The 18,052-nt window shown below is 44.6% G+C and overlaps 1 protein-coding gene across 2 annotated transcripts in view; it reads left to right on the forward strand.

The window, feature by feature from the left end:
- Window positions 1–18,052, forward strand: part of MCC (MCC regulator of Wnt signaling pathway) — a 523,846-nt gene that overhangs the window by 176,195 nt on the left and 329,599 nt on the right. The window contains exon 1 of one of the 2 annotated variants that reach the window (XM_077462269.1): window positions 12,124–12,719. The exons of the other annotated variant lie outside the window; for it this stretch is intronic. Within the exon in view, the coding sequence (XP_077318395.1) occupies window positions 12,663–12,719 (57 nt within the window). The 5' untranslated portion in view covers window positions 12,124–12,662. Of the gene's footprint in view, window positions 1–12,123; window positions 12,720–18,052 lie in introns of those variants that run through there. 2 annotated transcript variants of the gene reach the window in all.

Raw genomic sequence — 18,052 nt, forward strand, 5'->3', positions numbered from 1 at the left:
CTACTTCTTTAGCCAGGCTAAGGGCTCAAGGTATAACAATACTAGCCTACTTGGACGATCTACTCTTGATAGATCAGTCGGTAGCCCACTTAAACCAAAGTTTGATCACCGTAGTCGGCTACCTGGAATGCTTAGGTTGTATTCTCAACCTAGAGAAATCCTTCTTAAAACCTTCAAGGAGATTGCAGTACTTGGGGCTGATCATAGATACTGTTTAGAAGAAGGTGTTTTTGCCCCAGGAAAGAATGGGTTCAAATAAAGGAACTGATTCAATTGGTCAAAACAAAGAAGAATCCTTCTATTTGACTTTGCATGAAGTTATTGGGAAAGATGGTGGCTTCTTTCGAGACTGTTCCTTATGCACAGTTTTATTCAAGACTGCTGCAAACCGGTATCCTGTCAACTTGGAACAAGAAGGTCCAAGCTCTCGACTTCACAATGTGTTTATCCCCCGAAGTGCGTCAGAGCCTCAATTGGTTACCAGTTACCTGGAGGGTGGTAACAGATGACAGCCTTTTGGGCTGAGGAGCAGTCCTGGAAGAAGCGTCTGTCGAAGGGAAATGGTCCAAATCAGAGATGACCTTGCCCATCAGTATTCTAGAGATTTGCACAGTACGCCTGGCCCTAGATGCCTGGACGCTCAAACGAAAGAATTATCCTGTCGGGATCTAATGCGACAATACCACAGCAGTGGCCTATATCCATCACCAATGGGGGCAGGAGAAGTCGTGCGGCCCAGAGAGGGGTGAATCATGTTCTTGGGCAGAAAACATTCCTTGCTTATCAGCAATTTTCATTCCAGGGCTAGAGAATTGGCAAGCGGACTACTTGAGTTGCAAACAATTGTTCCCAGGAGAATTGTCCCTTCACCCTGACATGTTTCTGTCAAAAATGGGGAGTCCTGGACGTGGATCTGGTTTGCGTCCAGGTTCAAAAACAAAATTGTCAACTTAGTGCCAAGGACAAGGGATCCGATGGCATTCGGAATAGATGCCTTGGTTTTTCTATGGGATCAGTTTTCATTGATTTATGTGTTCCCTCATGTTCCACTGCTTCCACGCCTTCTTGACAGGATCAAGCAAGAACGAAAGGAGGCTATTCTTGTGGCCAAGGGGATCTTGGTTTGCAGAGATTGTAAAGATGGCAGTAGGGAACCCTTAGACCTTACCACTGTGGCCAGACCTTCTCTCACAAGGTCTGGTATTCTATACTACCTTTTATAATTGCTAAATTTAACGGTTTGGCTATTGAGACCCACGTTCTGAAAGACCGTGGGTTGTCAGCTTCAGTAGTTTGTACTTTGGTTAATGCTAGGAAGCCAGCCTCCAGAGACATATATACTATAGAGTCTGGAAAGCATATGTCTACTGGTGTGAATCCAGGGGTTGGAACCCCAGGAATTATGTCATGGGTAGGATCCTTGAATTCCTACAGATGGTATTAGAAATTGGGCTGGCCTTGAGTCCTATCAAGGGCCTCGTGTAAGCCTTATCAGTGGTTTTTTTTTTTTCCCAATGACCACTTGTTTCACGCTCTCTGGTTCGTAACTTTATTCAAGGGGTAACACTGATTAATCCTCCAGTTGGGTCACCCCTGAAGCCTTGGGACTTGAATTTAGTCCTTTTGGCATTACAGAAACAGCCTTCTTGGTCCACTTGAAGAAGAAAATAATTTTCTTGGTTGCCATATCTTCTACCAGAAGAGTATCAGTTGGCTGCTCTTGTTGTAAAGAGCCATATTTGATTATTCATTAGGATTAGGTTGTATTGGGGCCTCATCCTAATTTCCTATCGAATGTAGTGTGCGGTTTTCATTTGAACCAAAATATTGTTCTGCCTTCATTTTTTCCAGAACCTCGTTCTGTGAAAGAGAGGTCACTACTTTCTCTTGATGTGGTGAGAACGGTCAAGGTTTATTTGAAAGTGACCAGATTCGTAAAACGGTTATTTTGTTTGTGTTGCCAGATGGTCCTAAAAGAGGACAGGCAGTGTCAAAATCTACCATTTTTAAATTGATTTGTCAAGCGATTGTTCAAGCTTATGGTTTAAAGAGGAAAAATTCCTCCTTTTCATGTTAAAGCCCACTCCACCAGGGCTATTAGTGCTTCTTGGGCAGTGCATCACCAAGCCTCCATGGCTAGGAAATGCAAGGTCACAACTTGGTCTTCGGTCCATACATTTACCAGATTCTATCGGGTAGATATAAAGGTCATGAGGATAGCGCCTTCGGGCACAGTGTACTGCAGGCTGCAGTATGAGTCCTCTGGTCTTCGTGCCCTACTTTGTTGTGTCTCCCTCCCTTCAGTTGGCATTGCTATGGGGACATCCCACATAGTAACTACTATGGCTCTGTGTCCCGTGATATACTTCAAAGAAAAAGATTTTACAGGTAAGCTGTTATAAAAATCCTATTTTGCAACTGCTTCGCTTTAACTGACAATTGCGCAGTTGTGTGACGCTGTACCCAAACAAAGCTGACATCCTTTTTTCCCACAAATAGAGCTTGGTGGTGTTTGATATCTAAAATTTTTATTTTTTGAGCTATAAAAAAAAAAAGTGACAATTTTGAACATAACAAAACATTTTGTACTTTTTGCTATAATAAATATCCCAAAATTTTTTTTTTTTTTTTTTTTTTGCTTTTTAAAAAAAAAAAATGTCCTCAGTTTAGACCAATTTATGTTTTCTAATACATATTTTTGGTAATAAAAATCGCATTAAGCGTATATTGATTGGTTTGCGCAGACCCCCCTGTCAGAGGAGTAGCCGATTGGCTCTCTTCTACTTGCGTCTGACAGATAAACGCCTCTTCCTATTTACACTTTGTCCAATCACGGCTGATCACGTGGTAAAGAGTCTCTTTACCAAGATCGTAGTTGCTGGGTGTCAGACTGACACCCCGCAAAAAGGATCGCCGCGATGCGCGCCCTGGGGGGGCACAGCGGCTCAAAATTCTGAGGACGTCCTATGACACCCAGCCAGGATTTTGAAAACACTTTCAAGCCGTCATTTGCCTATAGGGCGGGTGGCAAGTGGTTAAGCACACCCAATCATCAAGATGACCTTGGCTAGAATGCTAAAGGGATGTTTTTCAAAGTGATATATCAGCAAAATAAAGCATAGTCATGAAATTAATGTTGAAGTTTGCTTTGAATATTAACCACTTGCCGCCCGCCCTATTACAAATTGACGGCGGCAAAGTGGTTTCATTATCCTAACCGGACGTCATATGACGTGATTAGGATAATGAGCCGCTGCGCGCCCCCGGGGGCGTGCATCGCGGCGATCGTTGTTGCGGGGTGTCAGTCTGACACCCGGCAACTACGATCTCGGTAAAGAGTCTCCGACGGAGACTCTTTACCATGTAATCAGCCGTGTCCAATCACGGCTGATCACAGTGTAAATGGGAAGAGCCGGTGATCGGCTTTCCCTCACTCGCGTCTGTCAGACGCGAGTAGAGGAGAGCCGATTGGCTGCTCCTCTGACAGGGGGGGTCTGTGCTGATCGATTATCAGCACAGCCCCCCCGAGGATGCCCACACTGGACCACCAGGGACACCACTAGACCACCAGGGAAAAGGTAATAAAAATCCATAATCCTCCCTAGACCACCAGGGTGCCAGTCAGCACAATGGGTGCCAATCAGTGCCCATAATGGATGCCAATCAGTGGCCACAATGGGCATCACTGATTGGCATGCATTATTGTTTGGCACTGATTGGCATCCATTACTATAACACCGATGCCGCCTATGAGTGCCCACCTGTGCCGCCTATGAGTGCCCACCTGTGCCGCCTATGAGTGCCCACCTGTGCCGCCTATGAGTGCCCACCTGTGCCGCCTATGAGTGCCCACCTGTGCCGCCTATGAGTGCCCACCTGTGCCGCCTATGAGTGCCCACCTGTGCCGCCTATGAGTGCCCACCTGTGCCGCCTATGAGTGCCCACCTGTGCCGCCTATGAGTGCCCACCTGTGCCGCCTATGAGTGCCCACCTGTGCCGCCTATGAGTGCCCACCTGTGCCGCCTATGAGTGCCCACCTGTGCCGCCTATGAGTGCCCACCTGTGCCGCCTATGAGTGCCCACCTGTGCCGCCTATGAGTGCCCACCTGTGCCGCCTATGAGTGCCCACCTGTGCCGCCTATCCGTGCCCACCTGTGCCGCCTATCCGTGCCCACCTGTGCCGCCTATCCGTGCCCACCTGTGCCGCCTATCCGTGCCCACCTGTGCCGCCTATCCGTGCCCACCTGTGCCGCCTATCCGTGCCCACCTGTGCCGCCTATCCGTGCCCACCTGTGCCGCCTATCTATGCCCACCTGTGCCGCCTATCCATGCCCATCCGTGCCTCCCATCCGTGCCAGCTATCAGTGCCAATTTGTGCCACCTATCAGTGTCCGTCCGTGTCGCCCATCCGTGTCACCCATCCGTGTCGCCCATCAGTGCCGCCTATCAGTGCCACTTCATTGGTGCCACATTGGTGCCCATCAGTGCCACCTTATCAGTGCCCATCAGTGTAGCCCCATCAGTGCCCATCAGTGAAGGAGAAAACATACTTATTTACAAAGTTTTGAAACTGAAACAAAAAAAAACATTTTTTTTTTCAAAATTTTCGGTATTTTTTTATTTGTAGCGCAAGAAATAAAAACCGTAGAGGTGATCAAATACCACCAAAAGAAAGCTCTATTTGTGGGAAAAAAATGATAAAAATTTCATTTGGGTACAGTGTAGCATGACCGCGCAATTGTCATTCAAAGTGCGACAGCGCTGAAAGCTCAAAATTGGTCTGGGCAGGAAGGTGTTTAAGTGCCCTGTATTGAAGTGGTTAAAAATGAATTAAATAGCATTTTCGGTATGTAGTGCTCAGATGCAGTTTCGTTTCAATTTATTTTTGCAGTTTAGAGGCACTTCAAGCTTCGTGTACACTGGCTTACATATACCGTGGCAGCAGGAAATGGCAAAATCGTGCCGCGTTCTGAAGTGGGAGGTTGAAGCTCACCTAAATGCAGCAGCCTTGCTAGCCTATGTGTAAATTGACACAGGTTTTATGGAGTTGAGTTTAGGAGCTTTGCAAAAAAACACCAAAATCTCCTCCTAGACTCAAGTTTAGGAGCTGCCAGCATAGGCTAGTGTACTTGAAGTCAAACTGGTTTACAATAATTCTATTTTAGTATGCATTCTTAAAGCCTCATAAACACTACTAGTTTTATTTAAAAAAAAAAAAAATTAAACCCAGGGGGGGTTGGAGCAGCTGTACTATTAAGCCAATGTTAGTAGGGATGGCCGAACTGTTCGCCCAGCGGTCTGTTCGCGGCGAATTTCGGCTGTTCGCGGTCCGCCCAATCGGCAGACTATTGCCGCTGTTCGCCCGGCGGACTTACGTGTTTACTGTGTAAAAGAACTTTGACCTATGATGACACATCCATCATGGGGTACAGGACAGCCAATTGAGACATTACAGCACATGGACACTTGGACATTCCACCAACTTATAAATAGACCCGATCCGGCGGCCATTTTACATTCTTTCTACTGTCACTATAGGGAGAGGTTGCTGTGTGGAGCAGGGAGAGGCTGCAGTGACCCAAATTGCTAGCTATTAGGTCCACAAAGGTTCTTTTCAGGACTGGTATGGTAATAGGCTTGTACATGTATAATATTCTTTCTTCCAAATATAGAAAGAATATTATACTTGACTGCTGCCCTTCTGCTGCAGTCTGCTAATCACAACCTACTAGTTCCACAAAGGTCCTTAAGGACTGGTATAGGTGTACTATTTGGTGTGCAGTATATAGTTGTGTAATACACGTATAAAATACTTGCACATATAGAAAGCATAGTATAGTGCGTTTCCACTGTCTAGCATTGTGACTGCTGAGCGGTTCTGCAGCGATACTACAAAGAGTGACAAACGCAATCCAAAAAAAGTATTGTAACTGGTGTGATAGACCAGTGGCCCCCAAAAACAATAGATTGAAGCGGGGTGTTGTATACCTTCTTCCACATACATACTGCACTTCTGTAGAGAGTTTTGTCACAGGGTCATTTAAAAAATGACAGGCAGAGGAAGAGGCAGGCCCTTCCTCAGGGGTGGTAGGGGTAGGGCAGGAGCAACAGGCTTGAGCCAAAGTGGGAAATTGCAGAAGGTGCGTGCGATTAAGGAAGCACCAGAATTGGGTGAGTGGCTCACTCAGCCTTACTCTTCTGCACCCTCTGCTGTGCATATTATGAGGGGCTCCCACCATCCCTGTGCTATGCTGACTTCCTCCTGGGGCTGCTTATGGGGCAGGTGTCAGTGCTGTATATCACGGTGCACCCTCTTCTTTGCCTACCCTGACCTTCCCTCTCCTCCATTGCCTTCATGCGCTCCACAGTCCTGAATTGTCACAATTTCACATATAAAAAAAGAATGCTTGTAGTTGTCGATTCCAGAGTCACCTCATACATGTGTTATGTCATTGGCCATGTGGTGGGACTATGTGCGCACAGCTAGTAATTATTTTGTGGCTGCAAATTTGACCTGTAGGTTTGCATAGTTCGCCTCCCATTGAAGTCAATGGGGCCCTCCGCGAACGTTACGGTTTGTGAACTATCGGCCGCGTTTGCGTTTTGCGTTCGCGAAACGTCCCGTCGGAAGTTCGTCAATCACTAAATGTTAGTGCAGTGACTTCCCTTGCTGTGCTATTGTATTCTGACACGGGGGGCTTGTCCCCCACAAGTACACTCTGGTCAGCAGACCTTTTTTTGGACATGACCCTCTGACAGAACCCAGCTGAATGGACGACTTCTGTTGGACCGGCTGCCGTATACATGGGCTGAATGTGAACTGTTTCTATTGAACTGCCTGATTCCGCCTGACATTCGGCCTGAGTGTACTAGGCTTAAATATTGCTCTCGGCCTCCTCACAGTCTCTAGCCACTTGAGACCCGCGCTATAGCCGAATGACGGCTACAGCGCGGATCTCCTTTGCCGGGACTACGTCTATTGACGTAATCCCGTGCACGAACGGCCTGCGCGCCCCCTGAGGGGCGATGCATTCAAAGTGCATCAGCGCTGAAAGCTGAAAATTGGTCTGGGACTGAGGGGGGTTTAAGTGCCCAGTAAGCAAGTGGCTAGATTCCTTTTTGGTTTTTGATGCTATGATTCAACTTCCAGTGAGAGAGAGGCTACATCAATTTTCCCTGGTTTTATTGAATGTAGGATTGCTCCTTAGATGGATTAGGGACTCTGGGATGTGTAATGTGCATATAATGGTGCACCTGGCCGTAACAAACACATATTGCTTGTTTCAAACAAATCTAAGCGAGGGGGAAAAGGTGACGTTCATGGAGGATGTTGCAACTAGGCAGAAAAAATTGAAAAATAGATTCCAGGGCTGTTATGTAGTGCATGTGGATAGAAAACCTTTTTAGTTTTGAATAGAGTAGGGATGAATTGAATCTCCTGTCAAGTTTTTAGCCACCAGAGGCTCCCTTGGAGAGATTCCTTCACTTCCTGTCCTGGGGACAGCCTTTTTCCCAAATAGGAAGTGAGATCTTTAACGGTAACACAGATGTAAACCATCTTCTTGTTCTGATCACCAGTAGGAATAAAAGTTTGAGTAAATCCAAAAATTTGCTTTACCACCAGAACAGGAATATAAAAAAGATTTTCCAGTATGATCACCTGTCCCTGTGACGTTGTCCTAAAGCTGGTCATCTGCTATACAACCTGATTGTACAATCTCTGTACGTTCTCCTTTATCTTTACCAGAATCGCCCAATGTGTTAAAGAATATTTAAACAATCCTTTGCATTTGTACCAAATCAGGCAGGTCCTTAAACTGCATAATTGGTAATAGATCTAAACTAGAGTATACAATCAGATTGTAAAGTGTATGGCCAGCCTAAGTCTTCACTGACACGGCCATAACATTTTTACTGATGTTGTTACACGTTTTCTAGAAGAAACGTTCCTGCGTAATGATCTGTAAAACACTTGCACATCGATGTTTATTAACGTGTAAAGATGGGTACGCGTACATAATTATTTTCGCCTTTTGTTTAGACTTGAAAACAATGAAGCTGTGTTCTGATCCATAATTAAAAATGCTTGTTTTACGGCCCCGTGTGAATGAAACCTTTTATTGGTCTTACAAATTGTGATAAAACTGTACAACCAATGTCAGATTTGACAAGATGATTAAATTGGACACCAATCGAACCATATAAAAATGGTGTAGACAAGCAATGAGTGACAGATGGCAACAGTTTTGATTGACTAAAATTGATCTGTTGTGGCGGAAAAAAAAGTCCATTGTACAAGGCACTCTTACATGTAGATCGATTGTGATTCACAAGGGTGTGGAAAATGTTATCAATTGACCTGTGTGATTTATTTTTTCTGTCGCAACCCATTGTCTTGAGCTGATCAAAACCATCACTATCTGTTGCTTATTACTCGGGCATACCATTTTTGTCGTCCTTGATCGATATCTGTTTTTCTTGTTTTATCAAATCGGGCATCAATCCTTCAGTTTTATCACACTGTGTATGGCCATCTTTAGAGGGGTTATCTTTAACATTTGAAAGATTTCCTCACACTATCTGTTTATAGACCGTGAGGTGAAGGGAGTTATCTGAGACACAGCTGAGATCAACAACAAAATAAAACCTGACATTAGATTTAACCCTCCACAAATCTAAAATGAGGAAATTGTTAATGGGGTGGCCATACACGATTCCGTAGACTTATTCCTTTTCTGAGGCATAATATAGGCATGATCGCCCTATAGTTGGTAGGTACCGCCATCTTTCATGTGGGGGCCGGCTGTGATTTCCTGATATCTAAGAGCCAACTCCCCACTGAAGATGTGGGAAAAGACTCGGTCCTTCCAGAATGCTCCCACAGCCTCCTGGCACGTGTGATGTAACCTAGATGGTTGCAGATGGACCAGACCAATCATACGAGGTAGAAGTGGGAGCAGGTACCTCCCTGGAAAAAAAATATTTGAATACTGTAGGAGGAAAGGGAGCTGGAGGAAGAGAGCAGAATTCTCACTTTATGTGAAGGTCCACTTAAATGTACACTATAGTGTCAAAAGTATTGTGGCACATGAACTTTAATGCCATCTCAGTCTAAGTCTGTAGGGTCTAGTATTGATTTGACCCACCCTTTTCAGCTATAACAGCTTCAACTCTTCTGGGAAGGCTGTCCACAAGGTTTAGGATTGTCTATGGGAATGTTTGACCATTCTTCCAGAAGCCCATTTGTAAGGTCAGGCGCTGATTTTGGAAGAGAAGGCCTGGCTCGCAGTCTCCACTCAGATTCATCCCAAAGGTGTTCTATCTCAATGTTTTTTAACGCCAGTCCTCAAGTACCCACGACAGGTCATGTTTTCAGGATTTCCCTCAGATGAAATGGCTATGGTTATTACTAAAGCTGTGAAATTGATCAAATCACCTGTGCTAAATAATGGAAAGCCTGAAAACTTGGCCTGTGGTGAGTACTTGAGGACTGGAGTTGAAAAACCTTGTTCGTTTGGGTTGAGGTCAGGACTCTGTGCAAGCCAGTCAAGTTCCTCCACCCCATACGCTATTCATGTCTTTATGGACTTTGCTTAGTGCACTGGTCCAAATCATGCGGTGGAGGGGTGATCATAGCGTAGGGTTATATTTCAGGGTTTGAGCTTGGTCCTTTGTTCCAGTGAAGGGAACTTAAGCCATCATCATACCAAGACATTTGGGACATTTTCATGCTCCCAACTTTGTGGCAACAGTTTGGGGATGGCCCCTTCCTGTTCCAACTTGACTGTGCACCAGTGCACAAAGCAAGGTCCATAAAGACATGGATGAGGGAGTTTGAGTGTATGAGCGTGACTGGCCTGTTTCAGAGTCTTTGCCTCAACCAGAACACCTTTGGGATGAATAAGAGCAGAGAGTGAAAGCCAGGCCTTCTCATCCAACATCAGTGCCTGACCTCACAAATGGGCTTCTGGAAAAATGGTCAAACATTCCCATAGACACACTCCTAAACCTTGTGGACAAACTTCCCACAAAAGTTGAAGCTGTTTAGCTGCAAAGAGTAGGCCAACCTAATATTGAACCCTACAAACTAAGACTGCGTTAACATTCATGTGCATGTAAAGGCAGGCGTCGCCTTACTTTTGACAATATAATGTATGTTTTATAATTCTCGATCGCATCTTTTTCCAGCACGTAATCCTATAATCAATTAATCCGATCGTATTGATAAAGTATCTCAGCCCTTACAATTGACGCAACTGATAATTTTTTGTCCGGGCCGATTGTATCACTCTGATCAAATCTGTATTAAAATCAGTATTAATTAGAAGGGAAGTGATGGCTGTTAGATGGTATGTGAATTTAATCATTTTGATTGAACACATCAAACAGATAATACATTTGGAGCGTGCTTGGACACCATAAGATAGTGTGTCCACGTGCTGGGAACAGGTCTATTTGTTTTGATCTCTTATGAGATTTTCTTTTTAGTATGTCCCTCTTGTATGAGGTTATTAGCTATGAGGAAGCTGTTGTAATAAAATATAGGGACATAGACGGATCGAAATTCAGCCAGTAGAGCAGGGACCGATCAAAGTTCAATTCATGTATGTGGGCAGTTTTAACGATCGACTTCTGTACAATCAGCCTGTCAGGTAAATGCTGCTTAACAGTGTTGCCAACCTACCAGATTGAAATTTACTGACACAACACCCAAAATTTAAGTTTTTACTGCCATTTTTAAAAGTTACAAAATGACAGATTTAAGTTGCAAATTTCAGTATTTAGGCTGCAAACAAGTACAATATGCAAATAGCAAAGTGATTTAAGATAGATATTAAGGCAAAAACATATTACTTATTTTATTTTCAGTATGGTAAATAAGTAGCTCAGGGACAGGAATTGAGAGGGCAAGAAATTAGTATGGGCGGCACACACGAATGTAATTGACTCTCACAGTGACACTGACAGCAGTGTGCAGCAGCAAAGATGATGGTGACACCTCACCAACATGACTCCTCCCCTCCTGAATCGCAGTGTGCAGCAGCACAGATGATGGTGGCGCCTCACCAACATGACACGTCCCCTCCTGGGTCAGTGTGCAGCAGTACAGATGATGGTGGCACTTCACCAACATGACACGTCCCCTCCTGAGTCAGTGACCAATTCTCTCCATGCCAGGTGGTCCCTTCAGTCCACTTCCGGCTTGCCTTCCTGTTCTGCAGATCTGCACATGAGGCTTTGGCTGCTCCATTCCCTTGCATGATGACTTCACGTGACACACTGCCGGCACAGGCCAAACACACTGTAGCAGGCACTCGGATGGTCTCGGCCAATCGTCACAGCCATATTTTTTACTGGCAACCTTTTTCTTTCACTGGCATAAGAAAAGTGCCCATTTTTTACTGGCTGCCATTAAAAATACTGGCGGTTGGCAACACTGCTGCTTGATCCGTCCCGCCGGCTATAGCTGGCAACACTGATGAGTGTATTGTGACGGTAGGGAAGTCTCCGCGCGGTCAGAACACAATAGATTAGCTGGAGTGATTTCCATATACCCTGTACGTATGTACGTATGTATGCATGGGGCAATTGGATCAGTTTTTTATTTATTTTTTGGTTTGCAAAAAAAAAAAAATCCTCTATGGTCTGCTTTATTCTGACATTGGAATATAATCCTAGAGAACAGTGCTTTTGGTGTTTGTTTTCAGATCAGTCATAGCCAAGTGTAGCTACCTTCTGGGGTATACGTTTGGTTCCAGTTGCCCACACAGATTGTGTGGATGGCGAGTTGCCCCGGTTTCTATGGGCGATGAAAACATGGTGTATCTGTCCTAGATTACTGGAGTATATTTGACACGGACTCTTGTTGCCTTCTATAAATGTACACAATTGTACCAGTAATTAGATTCTTTTATAAGGGAATAAAAGCCATCGGTTAACTGAAGCCGTAATACTGTAACAGCCACATAATGTATTGGCATATTTGTTTCATTATCCATTTGAAAGAAGATACATTAATTTGAGAAGTGCTCTGGCGACTGCCTCCCCCTGGTCCCCCCTCCTTCGGAGTGTCACGGCTCCAAGCCCATCCCTCCATTGCACTCTGTAGCCATCAGCTAGACAGCTGTTTTTGATCACAAAGCCATGCACTCGCATGTGAGAAGCAGCCAGAAAGTTTATCATGTAGTGCCCAGCTGGAGTGTCTTGTGTTTCCTATTGGAAGTGCTTTGTGTGTTGATGAATGGCTGGAGTGGACTTTGCACACTGATCTTCTATGGGGAGGTGTCCTCAGTGGAGGCCAGGACACGGCTATAGGCGAGCACAGCTGCACACCAGCTCTTTCCAAGCATTGAGGTTTTTTTTTTTTTTTCCATCTTCAGATCACAAGTCCTGTTGCTGTGCGCTTAATGTTTCTACATGTCTTCGTCTAGCACCTCCAAAGCAAGCCTGACCTCCTCAGGCTGAGCATCAGCTCATTCCTATGTGTGTGAAGGCTCGTTCTCCTGCATGTCACACTTGTAAAAGTTGTGCCTGTGGATGGCTGGACCAGAGGATGCATGCTGCTTTGGAAGACAAGCTAAGAGGTGCTGCCAGGATTTCTGAAATGTTTGTGCCGTGAGCTCTTATTGGATAAAAACCCCATCATCCTTTAGACTGGAAACATGAGTTCTGGGCTTGGAATTAACTGTAAGGAGGAATTGAATGGTGAAGCCAGCGAGGTAAGCGTTATGTCATTATACATGTAAAAGTAGTATGCACATCAGTACTATGGGACCTCTATGGTCTATAATGTAGCTTAGGGTTTAGGCAAGAAGAGGTTAAGATAAACCTATGTCTGTGTCTGAGTCATAAAACCACTCGCTGCCCTTTCTGTGATCTGCTTTGTACTAAAAACTAAAGAATGCAGTGAAAAAAAAAAAAAAAGAAAAAAAAAAAAAAAAGATGCATGAATAAAACTGGTGTCTTGTTCTAGAATTCGGAAATGTATGAACAAAGTGATTGATGGAGCAAGCTTTCCACATTGTAGCTGTCATTTTTCCAGTTCAGGCAATAAACACCTTATTGAGTTTTCAAATTTTTTTTCTTTTTTCTTTTTACTCGGCTCCCTTTCGCACTTGGCATAAGTAGTCAGGTGATTTGGTGGCGGTAAGCATTTTTTCAGATGCTCCCATTATTAAAGTCTCTCTATGGGGCCAAAATTGTGTGATTCTGCCTTTTAAAAGAAGCTTTTTCAAGCTTGAGGTGACAAATTGACATAAGGCTCAGGTGTGAATGGTCTCATTTAGAATAATGGGATTCTTCACCTTGAGCGATGGCGTGCTTTGGGCGTTAAGCGACAAAACGTTCAAGTGTGACTGGGGGCGCAGAGATTGCTGTGACCCTAGAACTGAAAAGCGGCATCAACTTATTACAGAATAGTATAATCTAACTTTTTTAGGAAGGTGTATGCCAATAGTCTGAGATGTATATATTAATAATTTGCATTGCACCAATATCGGTATCAGTTTCTATGATAAGCATTTGCACAAGTACTTATACTCATGCAAATACTCCGAAACTAAAACCAAGTCCTGGTTCACATATATGCAAATTGGATGCGTTTTGAACTACATCTGACACGCATTACATGTCAACCTGCAGCCTTTTCAATGCAGCCAGTTTGCATGTGTGGGCCAGCCGCATGTTCAGGTGATTGCCATTGTAACACTTTGACAATTCACACCTGACCTGCTGAATAAGTTGCATCGGAGGGGGCTCAAATCTGTGAACTGTGGCGACCAGTGCTCCGTTTTTTGTTTTTTTGGGGGCGGGGCGCAAGCAACCCCCCCACTCGCAAGCCCGCCAGCCCAGCACTTACCCCATTCAGGTTGCGGGTGACTTTCCTGGCTTCTCCGGCTTCTCCTCCCAGCCAATCCAGTCGCTCCTCCTCCCAGCCAATCTGGTCTTGGGACCTGCTTCCTGTCCTGATTGACCAGAAGGAGAAGCAGGAAGACAATAGCGAATGCTGCTTCGCCAATGTCACATGTGGGTGACAATTGGAGCCTCGCAGCTCTAATCCTGTGCGTCACAATAAAAACCTTTGTAGAACTCTATGCGTCCGGTGCCCCGCATGGAGATTGGGGGAGTGGTTCCCCTGCGCCCCCATATGGACGGGCCGCCGCTGTATGGGAACCCGGTTTTGGTTATAGTATTTCAGATTTATAAAGAAATGGTAGTTCCTCATTTTGGGAAAAAATTTTAAATAAAACCTGGCACATGACGCTAAATATAGGTATTGGTATAGACAAGTATTGGAGAAAAAAACTGGTATTGGCGCATCCCTCCCTACTAATAGATAACCAAATAAAACAACTGCTACCCATAGCAACCATTTTCCAGCTGTTGGTTTTCCAGAATCAAATTGAAAAATGAAGCGGAAACCTGAGCGGGTGATTCAGACAAGATCTCCAGTAAATTGCCTTTAGATGTAAGTTGGCTCTATTGGGAGCTTTGTGTGCTCTTTCCCCTTTTGATCGGCTTTGCCCATCATCTGTGCAAAGTACTGACAGATTTCACTGATCATGCTTATGACGGGTAATGTCCATGTGTTGTCACCCCAGACAAGAAGCCAAGAGATTAAAAAAAAAGGAGTTTATAGATGGACAGACTGAGATGTCAGTAAAATAAAAGAAGCCTACAGCTGCCCGTAGACTCCCAATCTCTGTTACTTGATCTGGCATTTAGAGCGTATTCCTTAATGTTATCTTTATGGGGGAAGGGTAAAGGAAGCAGATTCCTTTGGGAAGTTCTTTTTTTTTTTTTGCTGTGCCCTTTTAAAACACAGCTACAGACAGTAGGCATTCTCGGCTCCTCCTGCCAAAGTCCGTCCTTAAAATATGGAACACAATCTAAGTGAATACATAATATGCAACAGAGCGTTGGATCATATAGTAAGACTGGACTGCACTTCATTGTTCTTCGATTTCTGGAGAATAAAATCTGCAGCATCAGCGGCACAGACTGCAGCCCATGTCCATTTCAGTGTGACTGAGGAAAGTACCTAGCTTGGTACTTGTGTGTATTGAGACATTCAGTTCATTACCTCCTTACTGCCTACAGTATCAAGTACAGAAAACACACCACTAGTATATGCACATATTGGTGTCAGTACAGTTCTGTTGCTTTTGCTATTAAAGAACTGCAACCCCCCCCATACCTAGTAATTTTTTCAACTCCTTAACTTTTTTGCTCTTTTATCTGCAATAAACATACTCGCATGTCTAGTGAATATAATGTAAATCTGCTGTGATCCGCCATATTTTATCTGAAACCTCAGCCAGCTGTCACTTATTGGTCCTTGCAGCCCCATGATTCGCCCTTAAGCGCCACGAGCTCTGCCCTCCTCCAGCACTCTATGTAATTATTTTCTAAATCCAGAAGTCATGGGAAGTGATTGCTAAAGGATTTTTTTTTTTCAATAACACATTATACTTACCTGCTTTTTCACAAAGCAGCCACTATCATCTTATTTGGGTCCCTTGTTGCTGGTGGTACTGCCCCCCCCCCCCCCAATAGCAAGACTCTTGCTATGGGGCACTCAAGCAGGCTCTCTCCTGAGCCACACAGTCCACATACACACGTGTGGTTCGGCCTCGCTCCTGCTCTCTCCTTATTGGCTCACTGTGATTTAACAGCATCATGAGCCAATGGCTCCAGAGCTGTGTGAGCCACTGAGGTGAGAGAGACCCGGGGGGAGCCGCTGCTCTTATGATCTGGCTGGAGATCTGGCTCAGATAAGTGTAAGATGGGACGGGGGGGGGGGGGGGTGGTTCGGGGCATGAGGGGAGCTGCACCCAGAAGGTTTTTCACCTTTAGGCTGGGTTCACACTGCTGCGGGGGGAGATCCGGATGTGATTTGCACCCGCACTGCAGTGCAAATCACATCCGATCTCCGTAGCGATGCGAGTTCAGCCATACAGATAGTATGGCTGAATTCGCATCGCTCCCGCAGCAAACTCGCACGGGACCCTTTTTTTGGTCCGCAACAGAATCGGATCGCATGGGGGTTCACACCATGCGATCCGATTCCTGTGTGAGTCTGCAGATCGCACTGCGATATGCGGACGGATCTGGGGGTGTCATTAACATATCATTGACACTCCCAGCCGTCCGCATAGGGCAGTGTGAACTGCCGGCGGGAGGTGTGCGATGCGGGAAAACGCCGCGGATTCGCGGCGTTCCCGCATCGCTGTGGTGTGAACGTGGCCTCAACGTGTAGAGTGAATTAATGTAAAAAGCTTGAACCTTCAGAATCATTTTAAGGCTCCATGCACACTAGCATTTTTTTTAAGCTCCTAGAAGCTAAATAATGTTATCTTATGTGTCCATGCACAATATTTGAGACAGAAAAAAATGTTTTTGTAGAGTTTCCTGGAGCGTTTTTCCAGCAGAAACGCTACTAATAGCGTTTATTTATTTTTAACTGCAAAAATTACAAAAAAATGCTAATGCTCCTACAAAAAGCTATTAACAGCATTTTTTTATCCAGTGATTTTTTTTTTTTTTTTCCCCAGTGTTTTTTATCTTAAAGTGTGCGTGGAGCCCAAGTCTTGTGTCATTTGTTTCTTCCAAATGTGTACAGTAATCCAGCGTAGAACTTTGCTTCTGTGCAGAAACTTCCTGTAATAAAGACCGGTCACGGTTGCTTTCTCCCTTTTTGCAGGGTGAACAGCCTTGTCTCAGCTCCCTCCTCTCTTTATAGCCAGGTTTGCAAAGCCATTTACTGCACAGTGGGGTTCATTTACTAAAGGCAAATCCACTTTGCACTACAAGTAAACTGCAAGTGCACTTGGAAGTACAGTTGCTGTAGACCTAAGGGGAAGATCTGAAATTAGGGGAAGCTCTGCTGATTTCATCATCCAGTCACATACATGCAAAAATGCAGGTTTTTTTTTCCCTTGCATGTCCCCCTCAGATCTACAGCGACTGCACTTGTAGTGCAAAGAGGATTTGCCTTTAGTAAATAAACCCCATATTGTGGCTATTGAGGAATATATTTAAAGCGTTAGTAAACACTGCTTGGCTGTTTTTTCCTACAGATAAGTTACAATAAATATCTTCTAAATGTGCAATGTTTAGGGGATATTTACTAATTCAGCCGCTGACCTCACTGGTGCATGCACACTGTGCTCTGAAGCTTAGTAAATCCAGAGCCACGATTGTGACTCCTGTGCGCATGCGTGGGAGTGACATAATTGCAGCTCAGCCATTCAGATGTCTGGAGACCAAAGACCCAGAAGGTAGACTTGAGAAGATGAAAGCCCTGTCAGCTGCACGCTGGAAGGATACTGTGACAGACTCACCCAGGACAGAGGTTTTTGGAGGTTACTGAATGCTAGTCTCTTGACTGCCGATGGGCCCTGGCATTTGAGGGAGCTACAAGCATTTAGGAAGATTTTCTGTTAAGTAATGCAAAAGGACATTTATTAAGAAGGCAGCTTGGGACTCAGTGGACAGATGCATGTGAAAAGAATGATTAATGAGATTTGGAAAGCCCGGGTCTTTCACCCAATAGTTTATTGTGCTCATTAACACACCTTTGTCTCCTAGCAAACTATTGGGGGATTTGTTTATACTTATGTGTGTTGTAAGTTTTGAGTGAGGAGTCTACCTTGACAGGTCATATCTCCGAGTCACCAAGTCTGGATAAAAGATTAGATAACTAGCTCATGTTAATTAGGTTTCTGGTTACAGGTGTTTTGTTGGAGTAAAATGAGCAGGAGGGGGGAAACCTCATCTTCATCTGTATAGAAGACTGTATTTTTGTTATAATAAACAGTCCATGTTCAGCAACCAAATGAGTATTGTCTTGATTGTGGTTGTAATATTTGATATCCATATTCAGACTGGGGAGGAAGCGGTATATGACGAAAGCACGCAAGCAGATTGTAGGAAGTTTTGTTACAGATGCCTTTTACAGAGAGGTCTATCATAATATGCTAGTATGCGTTGAATACTAGCACATTATGCCATTTATTTGCACGGGGGCTTTTTTATGCTTTGTGCCTGGGGT

This window comes from Lithobates pipiens, unplaced genomic scaffold (genome assembly GCF_037356315.1).
Source record: "Lithobates pipiens isolate NorthernLeopardFrog02 unplaced genomic scaffold, aLitPip1_a1.2 Scaffold_3, whole genome shotgun sequence".
In the NCBI taxonomy this organism is placed as follows: domain Eukaryota; kingdom Metazoa; phylum Chordata; class Amphibia; order Anura; family Ranidae; genus Lithobates; species Lithobates pipiens.